This window comes from Mus musculus, chromosome 7, assembly GCF_000001635.26.
Source record: "Mus musculus strain C57BL/6J chromosome 7, GRCm38.p6 C57BL/6J".
In the NCBI taxonomy this organism is placed as follows: domain Eukaryota; kingdom Metazoa; phylum Chordata; class Mammalia; order Rodentia; family Muridae; genus Mus; species Mus musculus.
Genome location: NC_000073.6, coordinates 129,626,822 through 129,642,485, shown reverse-complemented (window position 1 = coordinate 129,642,485; position 15,664 = coordinate 129,626,822). Strand labels below are relative to the sequence as shown.

Below are 15,664 nucleotides of genomic sequence, written 5' to 3'. Positions count from 1 at the left end.
ACATACATGGTGGTCCACAGACAACCTTCTGTAGAGTAAGTTGAAACTAATCTGGTTTACATGAGAGTATGCTTCAAAAACCAACCAAACCAAACCAAACCAAACCAAACCAAGCCTCTGAGCTTGCGCTGGGACTGATGCTAGTCGAGGACACTGCACTGTTCCACTGAGTGTAAGGCAGACAGGAAGACCCGATGATTTTCCTAAAACTTAGAAAAGGAAGAAAGAGACATCTTTACTGAAGAAGTTGGGAGTATTATAGACAGAAGCAGGCAGACTGTAGAAGAGGTGGAACAAGCTCTCCTACTGGTCAAACAACAACAACCCAAACTGTTTGACAGACCAAGAATCTTAGGATATCTAATGTCCTATGCTTTCTTTCTGGGGAACAACTTAATTTGCATCATAAAGGCACTGAGAAGGTCTGCTACAAAGAAACATGCTGAGTTTTGGCATCTCCTAAATTTATTTGGCCCTGATAATGCTTAAAATATTTAATACCTCCCTGGTTGTCGTGATCGCAAGGAATACAGATTGGGATATACATGCTGGGAAAAGGCATTCTTGGATCCAGAAGTCTGAAAAGCTTAAAACCAGAGACTGGATTTGTCTCAGCCACTGTTATGGCTCCAGAGGGTTTGACAAACTGGACCCTGGGTATGAGTCTGGACAGCTGGTTTCCATGAGTCTCTGGTCAGCAAAAGGCAGGAGAAATGCTGGCAGAGCAATGGAGCTGTTACAAATGGCAGTGGGAACGGAAGGTGGAGAGGGCTGGGGGGAACCTGGCTCATGAAGAGGCCTACCAGGAAGCAATCTTTTTAAAAAGTGTGTGTTGGCGCTTGGCGTACATAGAGAGTTCCAGGCCAAGTCAGCCAGGGCCATGTCTGGAGACTGCCAAATCAAACCAAGGCAAACCAAACCAACAACAGGAAAAAGAAAAAGGAAAAAAAAAAAAACCTTTTAGTTCTAAGTCAGTGGTAAAGGGCTTGTTTCTCATGTAAGAAGCCCTGAATCCAACCTCTAGCACCTTAGAAGCAAACAATAAAGATAAACAAAGGTGGCCACTCCGGCTTCTTCAGTTCTTTCTGCTGTCCCAGTGAAGATTGCCAAAGAGAGGGCTGAGAGGAATAAGGAGGGTGGGTGTGTCTACAGAGGGTCTGAGCAGTACCTAGGTTTCTCCAAGTGTTGGTACGAGTAGATACCACCACCAGTGGTCCACCCTGGGGTAAAAGCCAGACACAGGTTGCCATGTTTGCAGTGAGCCCATAGACGGGGCACTCACCACAGGTGCTCACGCAACATGGCTCCTTTCCTGTGGCCTCTCTGGTGATAGCTCACTCCTCTCTGGGATCCTGAGCACTGAATTCGAGTCCTCTAGGCTACCTATCTCATTGTCACAAATGTTTCCTCCTGGGTGGCCCTGGAGGCTTATGCCTGTAATCTTGGCCCTTAGGATGTTGAGGCAGCTGGATTGCCCTGAGTTACGAGACAGCCAGGGGCTATGAAACCAACCTGCCTCAAAAGAGTCACACATGGGCTGGAAAGATGGCTTGGCAGTTAAGAGCATGCACTGTTCTTGAAGAGGACCAGAGTTCAATTCATGGCACAGGTGACTCAAAGCACCTGTGATTCAAGCTCCAGGCATTCCAACATCCTCCTTTGGTTTCCTGCACACATATGCATGTACACACACACACACACACACACACACATTTTAAAAAACAAATAGTGTAGTTGGGACATTAATTCAGTGGTAGAACCCTTACCTGATATACAGAAGGCTCTGGGCTCTATCCTGGCACCATGCCCCAACAAAAAAGTAGGGAAATCCCACTGACCATAGCAAGGCCAAGCAGAGGCCTCCTCCCACCCTCAGCCAGGAGACAGAAGTGTTTGAACTACCAATCTTCTGAAGGTTCTGAGACATTCCACTTACCCACTGTGGGTCAATGGAGGTAGACTGGCTCTCAAGAGCATGATCACAAAGGACTACAAACTTGGTGGCTTCAGTGCACAGAACCTGGCCTCCCCACCCTGCAGGCAGAAGTCTGAAGCTCCCATGAACAGCTGGGCTCCCTGCAGAGGCGCCTTCCTTGTTTCTTCCTAGATTATTATGATATGCTTGGTGCTGCTTGGCTCCTGACAGTATACCATGAATCTTGCTCTCTGTCACAGCAAGGCCTCTTCGCACATAGCTTCGTTCTCTCTGCTTGTAAGGATACCATGCAAAGGAATATGGTCCACACAGATCACAGGCTCCATCTCCTTTCGATCTTTGCTGATCAAGCTCTTGCTTGTGAGGCTAAGGTTGTCTACAGAGCATATGCCTACCAGGATTCTCACGTGGAAGTTGACCCTGGGCCTAAGAATAGAGTTCAGGATTGGAAGGACTGGCAGCCACTGCAGCCCCACTCAAGGGGAAAATGGACCATGCTGCCCCTTTGCCATCCCTCACTGACGTTATAATTGAAAACAGAGGGACTCTCCAGTAGCAGAGCTAAGGTTCCAAAGTCCTTGACCAAGGAGCAGAGCTGACTCCGAGGAACGGTAGTGTGGTTTTTAAGCCAACAGGTACTGTTTCAGCTCCCTCTAAGCATCTGGTACTCATCTAAAAGAAAAATAAGGATGAAGAGAGAGCGTGGGCATGCAGTGGTTTCTGCACACAAGGAGAACACCCAAACCACAGTGGTCTCAGTTATTCCGCTTTGCAAATAGGTCTTCCAATGTCCAAACTGCCACACAAAGGTTTGAGAAATGCTTTGCAAGCCCTTCTTTCCTGCCAACAGCACATGCCTGACCTGCAGTTCTCCATCCTGGCCCAGCTAGCTTCAGACTATCTTGCTTCTTCCTCAACTGACTCCCTAAAGGAGAGCATTGGGTCAGACCCCCTCAGTTTCCCCTGCTTTAGAGAGCTGGAGTGTAGAGATGGCTGGGGCTGGGTGTTGCATGTACCAGGTCTTCATTCTCTTTTGTCCCTTACCAGCAGGGTGACCAACCGCTCCTGTTTGCCAGGGAATATCTGAACTTTAGGATTGAAAGTCTGGTGTCCCAAGAAACTCAACATGAGGATTCAGGGCAGTGTGTCACCTGTGTCTCTTCACTCTACAGTGCTGTGTGAGTCAGGTGACACAAGGACAGGCTTCACCTGGGAGGCTGAGGTTAGGAGGCAGGCAGGATGCACTCACCTGTGCTCACTCTCCTTTGCCTGCCCTGAGCTCCTGCCAGGCCTCTGGACCTCCTCTCTTCTCTAGCTGCTTTGAGAGGGGACCTTGGATCCTGGGCATATTCCTAGCAAGCGACAGATGCAGTGTTGCCGAGGGAACTGGGCAGGCAGGTCAGGACCGGGCAGGGTACACGCTACTCTGAAGTCTGTAGGGCTATCTCGAACAAGAGGTACTGAGAATGTTCTGTGGGACTTTGTGGGAAGGTTCAGGGCTGGTTAGACTGTTGGGGAAAATCAAATTGATGTTTTGGTTTGAATATGGCGTGATCTTCATCAGCTTGTGTGTTGGAAGACCCTGTCCCTAGCTGTGGCACAGGCTACAGGAAGGTCGTGAAACCTCTAGGTGGAGTCTCATTGGAGGAAGTGGGGGAAGTCCTGGAAGTTTTAGAATAGGATTTCTAAAACTATTTCCTGCCTACACTAGACATCCTATGGACACAGTGTGACCTCCTGCCTCATGTCTTTGTACCCCGAAATGGTGGGCCCAAACAAGGTCTCCCATCCCATAAGTTGTTTATCAGTTTTTTTGTCACAGCACTGAGACAAGAACAGATACAATAATACTTCTCTATGGATTTCAGGGACGCCAGCATAAAATGACAGATCATTTCCTTCTGATGAAAGTGTGTACCTATCTCTGCATTCATCAACAGCATGCTTGTTAAACTAAGCAGACCAGGCACTCACTATATTTTCTGAGAATTGACTTCAATAAAATACCATGTGCATTTCGGTAAAGGAAATGAAATATAACAAGGAAGGGATGATTACCAGGCAGGAGAAAAAGAGAAACTTCTGAAATATGATTAGGCATTTATAAGTGTTCTGCCAAGTCAAAGAACACTTACCAAAGCCCAGTCATATGGGAAGGCTCTATTACCTTGTGTAAGACTACACTGATGCTGGCTGGTCTCAGATGCCCCACTTTCAGCAGTAAGCTCAGGTGAGCCTTCCCTGGGCCAAAGCGCACAGTCCTATCAGGGGCTCCTCAGCTATCAGCTGAGAGTCCTAATCATGATTCAAATCCAGCCCCACTCTGCCCAGTTCCCCATAAACTCGGTCACACCAAGCATGTAATGGAGTTCACCCTTTTATTGGGATCTGAGAGTCCTGGAGAGGGAGAGCACACAGGGTGTGGATAACACTGTCCCAGGCCAGGGCAGAGAACTGCCAGTTACACTTTGGACTGAGGGCACTGGGAAGGAGAAATCAGCAGGACTCAGATTCTGTTGAACAGTTAAGTTCCTTTCCTGTGTGTTGACGGAAAGTTGACGGATATACTTCTTCTAGTGACATACATTAGGAAACATGTGCTGGCTAGTCCTATGTCAACTCGACACACAAGTTATCTGAGAGGAGGGAGCTCTAACTGAGAAAATGCCTCCATAAAATCTCACTGTAATGCACTTTCTTCATTAGTGATTGATGAGAGAGGGCCACACCCACTGTGAATGGTGCCACCCCTGGGCTGATGGTCCTGGATTCTATAAGAAAGCAAAGCTGAGCAAACCACAGGAATAAGCCAGTAAGCAATGCCCCTCCGTGGTCTCTGCATCAGCTCCTGCCTCCAGATTTCTGCCCTGCTTGAATTCCTGTCCTGACTTCCTTCAATGATGAACTGTATTGTGGAAGTGTAAGCGAAATGAACCCTTTCCCCTCCAGCTTGCTTTTTGGTCATGGTGTTTTGTTGCAGCAATAGAAACCCTGAGACACAGCACGAATAACACAGAAAATGTAGGGTAACTAACATGAAACAACAGAACTGTACCTCTGCCACAGCCGTGTGAACTTGGGACTTTTGGGGCTCAGCAAGCTTTTGAAAAACTAGATGCCCACTCCAGAGTTATAACAATCAAATGTGTTCTGGAGTCTAGTTCTGAAGTGGTGATTCACCAAAGCTCCTAGCAGCCGACAGGTACAAGGCATGTTGGTTATAAAGCAGTCCCAGCCTAGTTCACTAAAGTTACCGGCCGGATCTAGAAAGAAGCAAGGAGTTAAGATATTGCTTGACTAAGTGTTTGTCTGGTGCAGTCCAGACACCATGAGTGCTGTCAGAAGGACCCTGGTGGATCAGACATCATTAATCATCGTGGTTGGTTTCTAAGTACTGGAGGCCAGATGCCTTTTGCTTTTCAGTCGCAGGTAAATCCGAGATAAGTGGAAAGGTCAGCAATCATACACTAAGGTTAACGAGTAGCACTCACACATTAACTCGATGCTTCTTGAGAAAATGGTGCAAGCCCTTTCCCCATGTCTTCATGCGTCTGCTTCTGCCCCCGACACAGGGGCCTGTGCAGTCCGGTGTCAGTTTCTTCCCGGACCCTGTCCTGTTGGTTTTACTGCAGCCTTGTTAGTTCTGATGGTCCCACTTGCTGCTTCGGCTCTGTGGGACCGTACGGAACTCCAGCCATCAAGCCCGAGGACGCCTCAGCCTAGGGCCTCTCCACAATCAGGGCACATATGCTTTTGCTCCTTTCTAAGCTATTTTATGCAACAGGCACGCACACCACTAGTTTTAAACACAACTAATTTTTGTCTTCTGGCCTTAACTATCTTGGTTAAAAATGATGGAGAATGACCAAAGATGGAAGAGTCTTGCAGCAGAGTGTCTGGAGTAAAACAGATATGCTTCAAAGGTTTCCAAATACTCTTGAATTTGAGCCTTCTGTTTGCATCACCTGAGACCACTTACCTGAGAAATGTCACAAATGACACAGCAGTCAGCCTGGGCCACTCACAGACATTTGCTGGAGCCTCTCTCGGGGGAAGCTGAGACTGCAATGTGCCAGGTGGGATGAGTGTTCTAACATTCTCCTGAGCACAGGGAGTTGGGCGAAGAGTCTACTGCACTCACTGTAACAGCAACAAGAGACCAAGTGCCAATCTGTCCCAGCGGGTCAGTTGGACCCAGAGACTTCACAAGGCAGCAATTTGGCCCCTAAGTGGAAGTCATAAAACTGCTCTGACAAGGGCAGGGCAGTAACATTTTAGGCCTTTCGAGCCACCTGCCTTCAGTCACATGGATGCCCATCAGTCCTCCAACCAGATGGAGCAAGGCAGTGAACCCGGGGCTGACGATACACTAGCGAAGCTACACTCACAGCAACCGGCAGATGTGGGAGCCGAGCTGTTACAGCCCTCCTCTCCAGCCTCCATGCCAGCCAGCTTCGTTTCCTCAAATGCTGAAGCTGCAGGAAGCAAGCTAGCAGCTCTGGGTACACCACAAAGCACGGGCTAAGCTTTCTTTACCTCACCTCACACCCAGTGTTTTGGCCAAGGTCCCACACGGGGTCTGGAACAAGCTACCTCACTGAGGCACCCTGACTTCCCTGACTTTAACAATGGAAGATGGGGTTGCTGGAAACCACCCCAAGTTGCTTGGAACCAGTGACTAAATTTGACCTGATGTTGTGTTTCTCAGTAAAACACAATATTGAAAAGATACAGTAGGGGTGAAGCTGTTGTTCATTCGGCTGTGTGGGGCCAAAAGACCCCATCTCAAAGAAGAGACTCAAACAACAAAGTCTTGGCTGGGATTTTCCTTTATTTATCATTTTTATAGTCACAGATGTTTAAGTTCTGAGTAATAATTTATAATAATTACATCTAGTGGAAGAAAACAAAGGTGGGAAATGTACAAAGAGGCTTCAGAAATGAGGTTTCTGGAACATATCCTGGGAGTTAAAATTCAGACCATCAGAGACCACGGACGCTAAACATTAAGCTTAGACGTGCTCCATGAAGACTATGAGCCCCAAATACAAAGTTCAGCAATGTCTAAAGCAAAGAATCCACCACGTCCTCAAGAAAAGAGGTGCTGTGGTTGGTCAAATGCTTCTGCCCTGCTGTGTCCTAAATGACTGCTTATCAACACAGGCACACACAGCACATATCTGAAAATCCATCAGAAGCCCCATCTCTTGCCACAGATTTCTTAAACATCTTCAAAATAGCTAATGAGAAAGGACAGTAATTCAGTTTTTTGAATTTTTAAGTTACAAAAATTGAAAAGTATTCACAGAGATCTTAAAAGCACTTTCCAAAGTATAAATACCATATACTTTCCCACTATGTGTCCCCATTTTGAGGTCACCTGGGACACAGAACTGGCTCCTAGTGTATGGGCCTATGCTGCTGAGCACCTTCGAACTTAAGAAGGTGGTGTCACAGCTAACAAGGGCCAAGCCCTCACGCAGGTCTGGACTGACCATAGCTGTGACCAGGAGCACAGCCAGGTCAGCTCTCCTCACCCCTCGCTTCCGACATCAGATTCCTGCGCGGAGCCTGTCAACTTTCCGTTAGCTCTTCCTTGGTGGACCCAAGCTCATTCAACAAATCTCTGCCAGCCGCTCCAGCTTTTGAAGCAAAACGCACTGCTCCCTGTCTAAAGCCGAGGCTCTTCAGGCTCCGGGCATAGTCTGCGTAGATGGCAGCAATGAGCTTCTGTAAACCCCAGTTAAGGAACTGAAGAGCACAAGGGGTTGGGGGTGCGTGGCTCCTCAGGCTCTGGAGCCACACGCTGCTGGGGACCTGGTGGGCACGGGGAGCAGCATGTCACGAGCATCGACACTTCTTTATGAGGTGACCTTGTACCTTGCCCCAGCTGAGTCCATGTTTCTTTCAGAAGACTCCAGCCACATCCTCAGATTCTCCCACTGCCCACTCCTCTGAGGTCGGAGAATGGGAAAGGCAGAGGACAGGGCAGAGCCTCGAGCACACCCTCACTCCACGTGGGAGTTTCTCAGAGCCTGGCTGTCAGCTGGGCACTGAGAGCCTTGTTCTGTCATGTTCTGAAAAAAGTTGATTCCAGACCAACTTCACCAGTGAATAGGTCCACAGCCTTGCCGAACCTTAGGCTTTAGTTACTTTTTCAAAAAATTGATTTAGTTTAGCTTTTCTTTAAAAAAAGAATATGTATAGAGCTCATAGCCAACATATAGAAAGGAGGCCAAATATAGAAGCCTAAGAAAAAGTGCAGTAAGAAAAGGCAGAGCTATGGACATGCAAGGACCAGGGAGCCATATCCACAGCCCATTCTTTTTAAAACAAAGTCCCCCTTTGATAGCTAGTAGAAATTCAGACTCCCAGGCATGCATGGGCAGCTCACTGTGCCCTGACTGTAGGGCACTTCTCCAATGCTCTGTCTTATTCTGCATCAGTGGCTCACCTGGGTACAGTGTGTGGTGGTGGTGGTGGTGGGGGTAGGGGAGGGGTTCAATATTTTAGCCAATATTTTCAAGGTAAACATATAAAACATTTCCCACAGAATGTCTCATTTTGGAAGAATGCTATTTTCAAGGACCAGGACCACATCCCTTCCTTTAAGTTCAAACCCGCATTACAGACGGCCCTTCACTGGGCAGGCCTCCTGCCTCGCCTCTCACCAACCTGCAGTGCAGCAGCCCATCCTGACCCTCCCTCCTCTCCTTCTCCTTCTCTTCTGGGTCTAGTGACCCACAACCCAGACCTCCCTCAACAGAACCCTGGCGGTACCTTTCCTTCCCCCACAGCACACACGTCCTTCAAAGGATATCTGTGTCCTCACTGACTTCAAATGCACCGTACTTGAGACAGGCTTCCACAAACAAGGCAGCTCTATCGAAGTATCTCATGCTGGCCAACAGAGCAAACGTAAGTTAGTTCTCAAAGGTAAATGAAAATAACAAATAAAATAGTTCTCAAGCCCTGCCCGAGGTGGGTAAAAGCAAGCGTGCATTTCCGTCCGGAGCTCTGTACACATTTTCTGTGGAAACGGATTGCTCCATAAGTGACGTCAACACCCCTCTAAGCCCTGGTTTATAAAAGAGAGCAGAGCACACTTCTCTACGTACTAGCTTCATGGCGGATACTGCAGAACACTGTGCACTGAGTTTAAACCACTGTAATCTAGGACCACATGATTTTCTAAATTATGGACCCACTGCCCAGAGTTTTTAAGCCATGTGTCAAATTTGTCTCAATTTACTGCCTCTAGTTCTCAATAAATTAATCCCCCATCGGAGTGAGGCGTTCATGGCAGACACCCCACCCTGACACACACACACACACACACACACACACACACACACACACACACACACACAAAAAAAAATATAACCTATTATAGCCCCCTGGGCTTCTGCTCAGGACTCTCTCAAGGCTCAGACTTCCCCACTGTCTAAAGACTTCTATGTTTCAAAGTATTCCATTTAGGTTTGGCAAACATATTAGCAGCAAATGTTCCAGGCTCCAGGACAAATAACTACTGACCAGAGATGCCCCTGCACGATCTAGGTTCTGTCTCACACACCTGATCTGTATCACTCTCCGTTCACATCACACCAGGTACCACCGCCACCATCAGAGCATAAGACACTGTCAACGGCTCACCTGGCACACCCTGAGTAGCCAGGGCTCCCAGGACTTACCTGTGAAGCGTCTCTGCCACGCTGACAAAGCAACCCAGAGAGAGGAGGACCAGGAGGGCCTTGGACTTCTGGTTGACTTGTGGAGAACAAAGGTGGTCAACCCACCGCTTCAGAACATCTGCACATTCTTCAGAATTTAACCGAACCTGAGAGAGAGGTCCATGCTAGAGCACCCTTTACAGAGAAACAAAGGGAGGGGCTTCTCTGAAACAAGCAGCCAGGCTTTGCTCTGTTCCACAGCCCAGAGGCTGCCGTGGGACCTGGATGCACCAGACCCCAGCAGACAGGAGCCAGCTGCTTTCACCTGACCACACCAATGCAAGCTCTGTCTTCCAACAAGCATCATTAGCTAATACTCAGAGGTGGAACTGAAAGTTACCAAACATGGAACAGCTTCAGATGAAGAGAGCAGGACACATACTGGAAATGCCTACCTTTGCAAGCCATGCCGCCCGATTCCACTCGCCATACGTCTGCAGGTAGCGACAGGCGTCCGCAGCCTTGTCTATCAAGCAGAGTAACTGAACACCCTCTGGAAGACAGAACAGTCATCTGACCCTGCAGTGCTCCCTCTAGCAAATCATTAAGAAGTAAAGCCACATTTGACTGTAGATTTGTATGTAGGGTGAGCACATTTAATTACTTCAAATGGGTATTCAACCTGGACCTAACGGGAAGCTACTGAACTGAATTTTAAAACAGAGTATTAGACAGTGCTCTATAATCAATGTTACCCCTTAAGCAACCAGGGTAGTAAGTATGACTATATCTTAGAGCATGATTCAGATGCTCCTAGGACTGCAGGACTAGGTCTACTGTCACTGCAATCAATGACGCCTCCCTCTATGCTTTAAATAAGCTCCGCTAACATGACTGCGGTCGCCCCACAAGCAGCGCTAGTTTCCTGTAGAGTATACAAAGAGACATGTCTCTAACTGCCCAGCGCAGCCCAGCACTGACCACTGCAGTCAAAGTGCCTTACCTGCCAGCTTGCCATTGGCGATCATATTGGTTGCTACCAGCTTAATTGTGCTCTGAGAAGGGCCTGAAGAGGTGACAGTGGTGACCAAGCAAGCTTTCAGAGAGTCGCAGTAGTAGTGCTGGTTATCTGCACTTGTTTCCAACAGCAGCTGCACAGCTCTGTCTGTCTAGTGAGAGACACACCTCCTTTAGTTATGGAAACACTCTTCCAACAGAGCCTCTTGAAAGCTGTAGTGTGTGATGTCAGTCTCCAGCCCACAGGCAGCACTCACTTTGGCACATGCTCCTGGATGTTTTATAGCATACTCGGAACTGACAACAGTACCGCCTGCACTTCATCTCTAAGGCAGCATAAAGCCAGCCTGGTAGGACTGCTGGGGACTGCCCACTTCGGCTGTGCATCGCCGAGTGCAGCAGAGAAAACCAAACAGAAGCTATAGCTGCAGTAAGCTAGCTGCGGGTGTACACCTCACAAGCTCTGACACCGTTAAAGAAAGCCTAAGTGTGTGAAAGGACATGCTTTCAGGTGTGTGTATGCAACAGAGATGCGTAAGTGAGAGTGTGTGCGTGTGTAACAATGCTCTGAAGCACAGAAACTGACATACCTGGCCTAGCAGCAGGAGCTGGTCTGTGCACTTTCTCGTGTGATCATAAGTTGACCGTTTTACTTCCTGTAGATTAACTCTTTCTAGCTGAAATTTCTAAAATAGGAAAGAAGGAGGAGGCAGAAGAAAGAAAGAAAAAGAAAAATGGAAGAAAATTTAGTTTAGATCAGACTTTTTAAGTAGAAAAACTGAGATTTATTGAAAATTGGAGTGAGCTAATTAAAATGAGCTTTCGAAGTTAAACATTTTAAGACAAAAATCAAGACTGTTTAATAAAAATTTTCATATGCATTAAAATTTGGTGTTTATAAGCTTGCAGAGAAGCAGGTCTTTCTCATACAGATAAGGCACCACACTTATTTCTAGGATGTACACTGTAAGTTGGCTCGAAAGTTTCCCAAGTTTAAGATACTCAGGAAAACTTCAAAACAAAGGTAGTATCCGTGAAAACTTTCTCTAGAGGCAACAGCACCTGGAAGTAGGTGTTCTCACAGAGCACATCGTAGCAGATGTCCAATGGGTTGCTCAGCCTGTCCTTAGGAGCACCTTCCTTGGTTACCACTGTGTCCCCAGACTTGGCCTGGGACAAGCTGTGCAGGTAGTGGGCCGCCACTGTCCAGAAGTGCAGCTCCGATTCATCGCCGTACAGCCTGGAAGAGGAATGCAAGGCCTCTGAAGTTACTCTCCAGGCTGAGCAGGCTGCCCTGAGTGGCCTCAAGCATCAGCAACAGTGTCCACTTCAGAGTGCTCTAGGGAAATCACAAGGCAGTGCGCCCGCTAGCCTGGTTCCCAACAGCTTAAGGCCTGATCACACAGAGCCCTTCACATCCAACAGCTCTATACGCCTGCTCTGCCAACAGCACTGTGTTTGGGCATCAGCTTCCCAGTAAAAGCTTCTGGATAAAGTGTCAAAAACAGTGTGCTGCTTACTCCCTGGAACATGGAGGGAAATGCTTTCACGACTCTGCTGAGCACTAGGGAAGTGCAGCTTATTGCTTTTAAAGGTAACGAACACATCAGTATGTTTACAAATACATAATCTGTAGCTCATATTGTAAAAGCTGCCTATAGGTGAAAGTCCTTGCAGCATAGAAAGCCCAGATCTCATGTGAGATGTTGCTGGACTTCCGGGGTTGTATTAGTACTCATAAACTAGACTAAGTCAAATCTAAAAGAGGAGCTTAGATTTTCAAAACATGTTTAGTTATAACCTTTACAAAGCCTCAATAAAATAAGTTAACCTGAAATTACCGCTGAATTCAGCATCCCACTTCAGAGAGCCTTACCTGGACACGAGCAGGCACCTCTGCAAGAGAGAGAAGTCGGGATCAAGCAGGAGTTTCTTTATGTCGCTGCAGACAGGAGCCCGGACAAAAGTAGGACAAACGTTTCCAGCCAAACAAAAAGCAAAGGGAGGTAACAATACAAGTGCAGAATTTATAAGAGCGGTCACTTCATCCTGGCTCCCAACTTCACATGTAGAAGGGTGCTGTCGATCACCATGAGCACTAGGGCCAGGCCTCTGCTGTGCAGTCTAGCAGAGTTTACCTGACTACAAGAATAAGGACTTCACCATTGATAGCATTCTTAAAGTCGGCAGTTTCCCAATTAAATACAAATGTTAATGTTTGGAAACTGGAGAAAAGTGAATAGTTATTTTGAAATTGCCATTAACCAGGTACTATAACTTTTTCAAGATGATGACGACAATGATTATAATATGTGGCAGAGTCTAGACTGCAAAAACTTGCTCTAAGAACCAAGAACTTCATGTAGACCTCTATTTTTCTCCTCACTTTGCTATCTAACTCTCACTATTTACTTTAAGTGCTTATGGCTCTAAGAAACATCAGTTTCTTAGCCAGAATTGTGCACTCACACCTGGCCCAGGCTGCTGCAGAGTCACCTGCCTATCTGTGCTCTCTAGCTTAGCTCCATGAGACGTTCACAACGGAGCCTCACTACACAGAGCTTCTGCTCCTGTCAGAACACAGCTGTTTGAGAGTTGGAAACTGGATAGAGACCAATACTCTCTGTGTGATTATTAAGATGGCCCTTCTGGCAAACAAGGCTACAAAGAGGAACAAACCTGTGTCAAGGGATGGACTGTGGGCCACTAATACTTAGAAAACTAAATTTTGGTTTTAAAAAGTCAAATTAATGTGTGTCACTTTCCCATGTTCGTATCTTGTATGAAATACAGAGTTACTTACTTAGACAATGCATGCAACTGTTCTTGAAGGAGAGTCTTTATTTCTTCATTTTCTGGATAATCACTGTGCAGAAAAAAATTTGAATCATTCATTGTCTCTGCAATTACTGTCACATATTTTATTTTACTGAAAAAAGTTGTATTAATAAAAAGTTAACCTTTTTATAACCTGTGGTTAAAATTTTGGCTACAGATCAAAGTAGTAACAATGTGCCTGAGACTCACTGGCCATTTTCATGGCTAACTTTGCCTTACTGAATAAAACAAGGAAATGAGTAAAGTAAGCCACAGGCTTCCAAAAGAGAAAACTCCACTGCTTCTAAGAACAATCAGGTTTGGATTGCTTTTAACAAAGCCTGAATAAACAATGACTAGTGATTCATTCCCTCTGCCCTACAGAACAGGCATGGTAGTTCTTAGGCAACAGATATTTATTGCCTTAACATCAACAACAACAACAACAAAACTCTCACCCCACACCAACCTGCACATCACATATAGTAAGTGCAGTAAACTGTAGAATTAATTAATAATTGCTAATGTGTTCCTGTGATGACCTTTTTCAAGTGAGGTAGACACTGATTTATAAACACATTTCTGATTCTGCCTTATAAAGACTTAGGCCTGTCCTCCAGACTGCAGCATCTCTTTCCCGTCTTCACACTCACTCTTTTCCTCTATCATGATGCACCTGAGTGATGGCTACCCAGTCCTGAGAGCATCCTATGACCCTGCAGCTCCTCACTGACCCACTCTTCCACAAGGCCCCACGGTGGTGCAAACAGGGGTAGAAAACAATATCCTTTGAGTGCCTTTGCCTTTGCTTGGATTGGTCTTAGGCTTCAGTCTTTTTAAGGTCTGAACTGTAATCCATAGCTCATTTTCATGAGTGTCCTTCAACCCCGAGCAAATTATGCAAAGAAAACAAAAATGAAGTAACTTACATGTGAGAAATGTCCAACGAATATCGCCCATTCCAAGGCTGATGCAGTAGGAAGGCTTTCAAAGCAAGGGCAGCCCTCGGAACAAGGAGGTACGGGCACCACACAGGCTCTAGACAGCAAAGGAGTGCTTTTCAGTAAAATGAACTTTCATGCCTCAGCAACGTCTCAGCTATCACTGTTTACACAGCAGTCAGCAGAGAGCAATGCCTACACCCAGGATGACTGGGAGTCTATCCATAGCAGAGACTCTGCACTCAGTTTGATTAGTATATTCTCTTTCTCGTTTTTGAAGTTTAAGTATATGGAATGGTACAAAGTTCTGTACTACTGAATAAAAGACTCAACGTCATGACTCAATACATACAGATAAGGCTCACTTTTTAGAAAAGAATTGAAAACAATTACATTTACCTGAAATACTTATACCACTACATCTGCTTTTCTGAGACTATTGAGCTAAGCCACCCATCAGGAGTTCGTTGCTGAAGGAATTGGGAGACCTCTGGTGTCTGGCATTCCAAGGAGGCTTTTATAGTCTTTTGGACACAGGGATAACTTCCTACAAGCATCGTCCTCACCCCAGCCCCACTATGCAGCAGTTGCTTATTAGGACACTACAAAACAGGCAAGAGCCAGTTGTTTTCAACACATTCCAGCGGAAAGAAGCAGGACCAAAGGCTCTACCACCTGGCAGCTGTGTTCAGCATCTCCCTCCACTGGGCTCCCCGTCTTTGACCGACTGCCCAGGGCCCCACTGGTTTTCACTCCCTGGTCCTCTATGGAGCCTTTCCCATCCCTTGAACAGATACAATTAGTTAAAATGGCCCAAATGTATGATAGACTGTGCCATCTAATATGAAAGATACCTACTCGTTACATGCATAGCTACTGAGCACCTGGAAGATGGCCAGTTCGATGAGGAGAAGAATAACTAAAAAGTCCTGACACCTGACTTGGTCCTTGTGTCACTTTGGAATAGATCTGGAGGGACTCAGATAATAGCTACTGCTCACATGAAACACTGCAAAATCTAAACAGGGCTCACATATTTCTGCTGCAAAGCTGTCCTCTGAATGACAGCTATCCCAGTTTACTTTGGAATACCAACAAGATCTTAAGAACTTCTTTAAAAAGCTAAAAATATCATTAGTAGTTATTAATAAAGATTAGACTTGAAATGATAATTTATATATCTATAAGTTAATAGAAGCAATGTTGCTTTAGCAGATGTAATTCTGTGTCAAAAAATGTAAACAGGAGATGAACACTGGGAACAGGCTTCTCAGCGTGAG

The 15,664-nt window shown here is 46.3% G+C and overlaps 1 protein-coding gene across 3 annotated transcripts in view; it reads right to left on the bottom strand.

Moving 5' to 3' along the window:
* Nucleotides 1-6,747: 6,747 nt before the first annotated feature.
* Wdr11 (WD repeat domain 11) overlaps nucleotides 6,748-15,664 on the bottom strand; it is a 44,045-nt gene continuing 35,128 nt past the window's right edge. Inside the window, exons 20-29 of one of the 3 annotated variants that reach the window (XR_378226.4) lie at nucleotides 14,373-14,481; nucleotides 13,430-13,492; nucleotides 12,503-12,568; nucleotides 11,689-11,866; nucleotides 11,217-11,312; nucleotides 10,613-10,778; nucleotides 10,065-10,162; nucleotides 9,631-9,804; nucleotides 8,757-8,836; nucleotides 6,748-7,668 (exon numbers count right to left, since the gene is read on the bottom strand). Coding sequence is in view for 2 of the 3 variants with exons in the window: in NM_172255.3 (NP_758459.2) it covers nucleotides 7,511-7,668; nucleotides 8,757-8,836; nucleotides 9,631-9,776; nucleotides 10,065-10,162; nucleotides 10,613-10,778; nucleotides 11,217-11,312; nucleotides 11,689-11,866; nucleotides 12,503-12,568; nucleotides 13,430-13,492; nucleotides 14,373-14,481 (1,160 nt within the window). In the remaining variant the exon portion in view is untranslated. Of the gene's footprint in view, nucleotides 7,754-8,716; nucleotides 8,837-9,630; nucleotides 9,805-10,064; nucleotides 10,163-10,612; nucleotides 10,779-11,216; nucleotides 11,313-11,688; nucleotides 11,867-12,502; nucleotides 12,569-13,429; nucleotides 13,493-14,372; nucleotides 14,482-15,664 lie in introns of all 3 variants that reach the window. The other 2 variants (XM_030242306.1, NM_172255.3) reach the window with 2 other exon arrangements.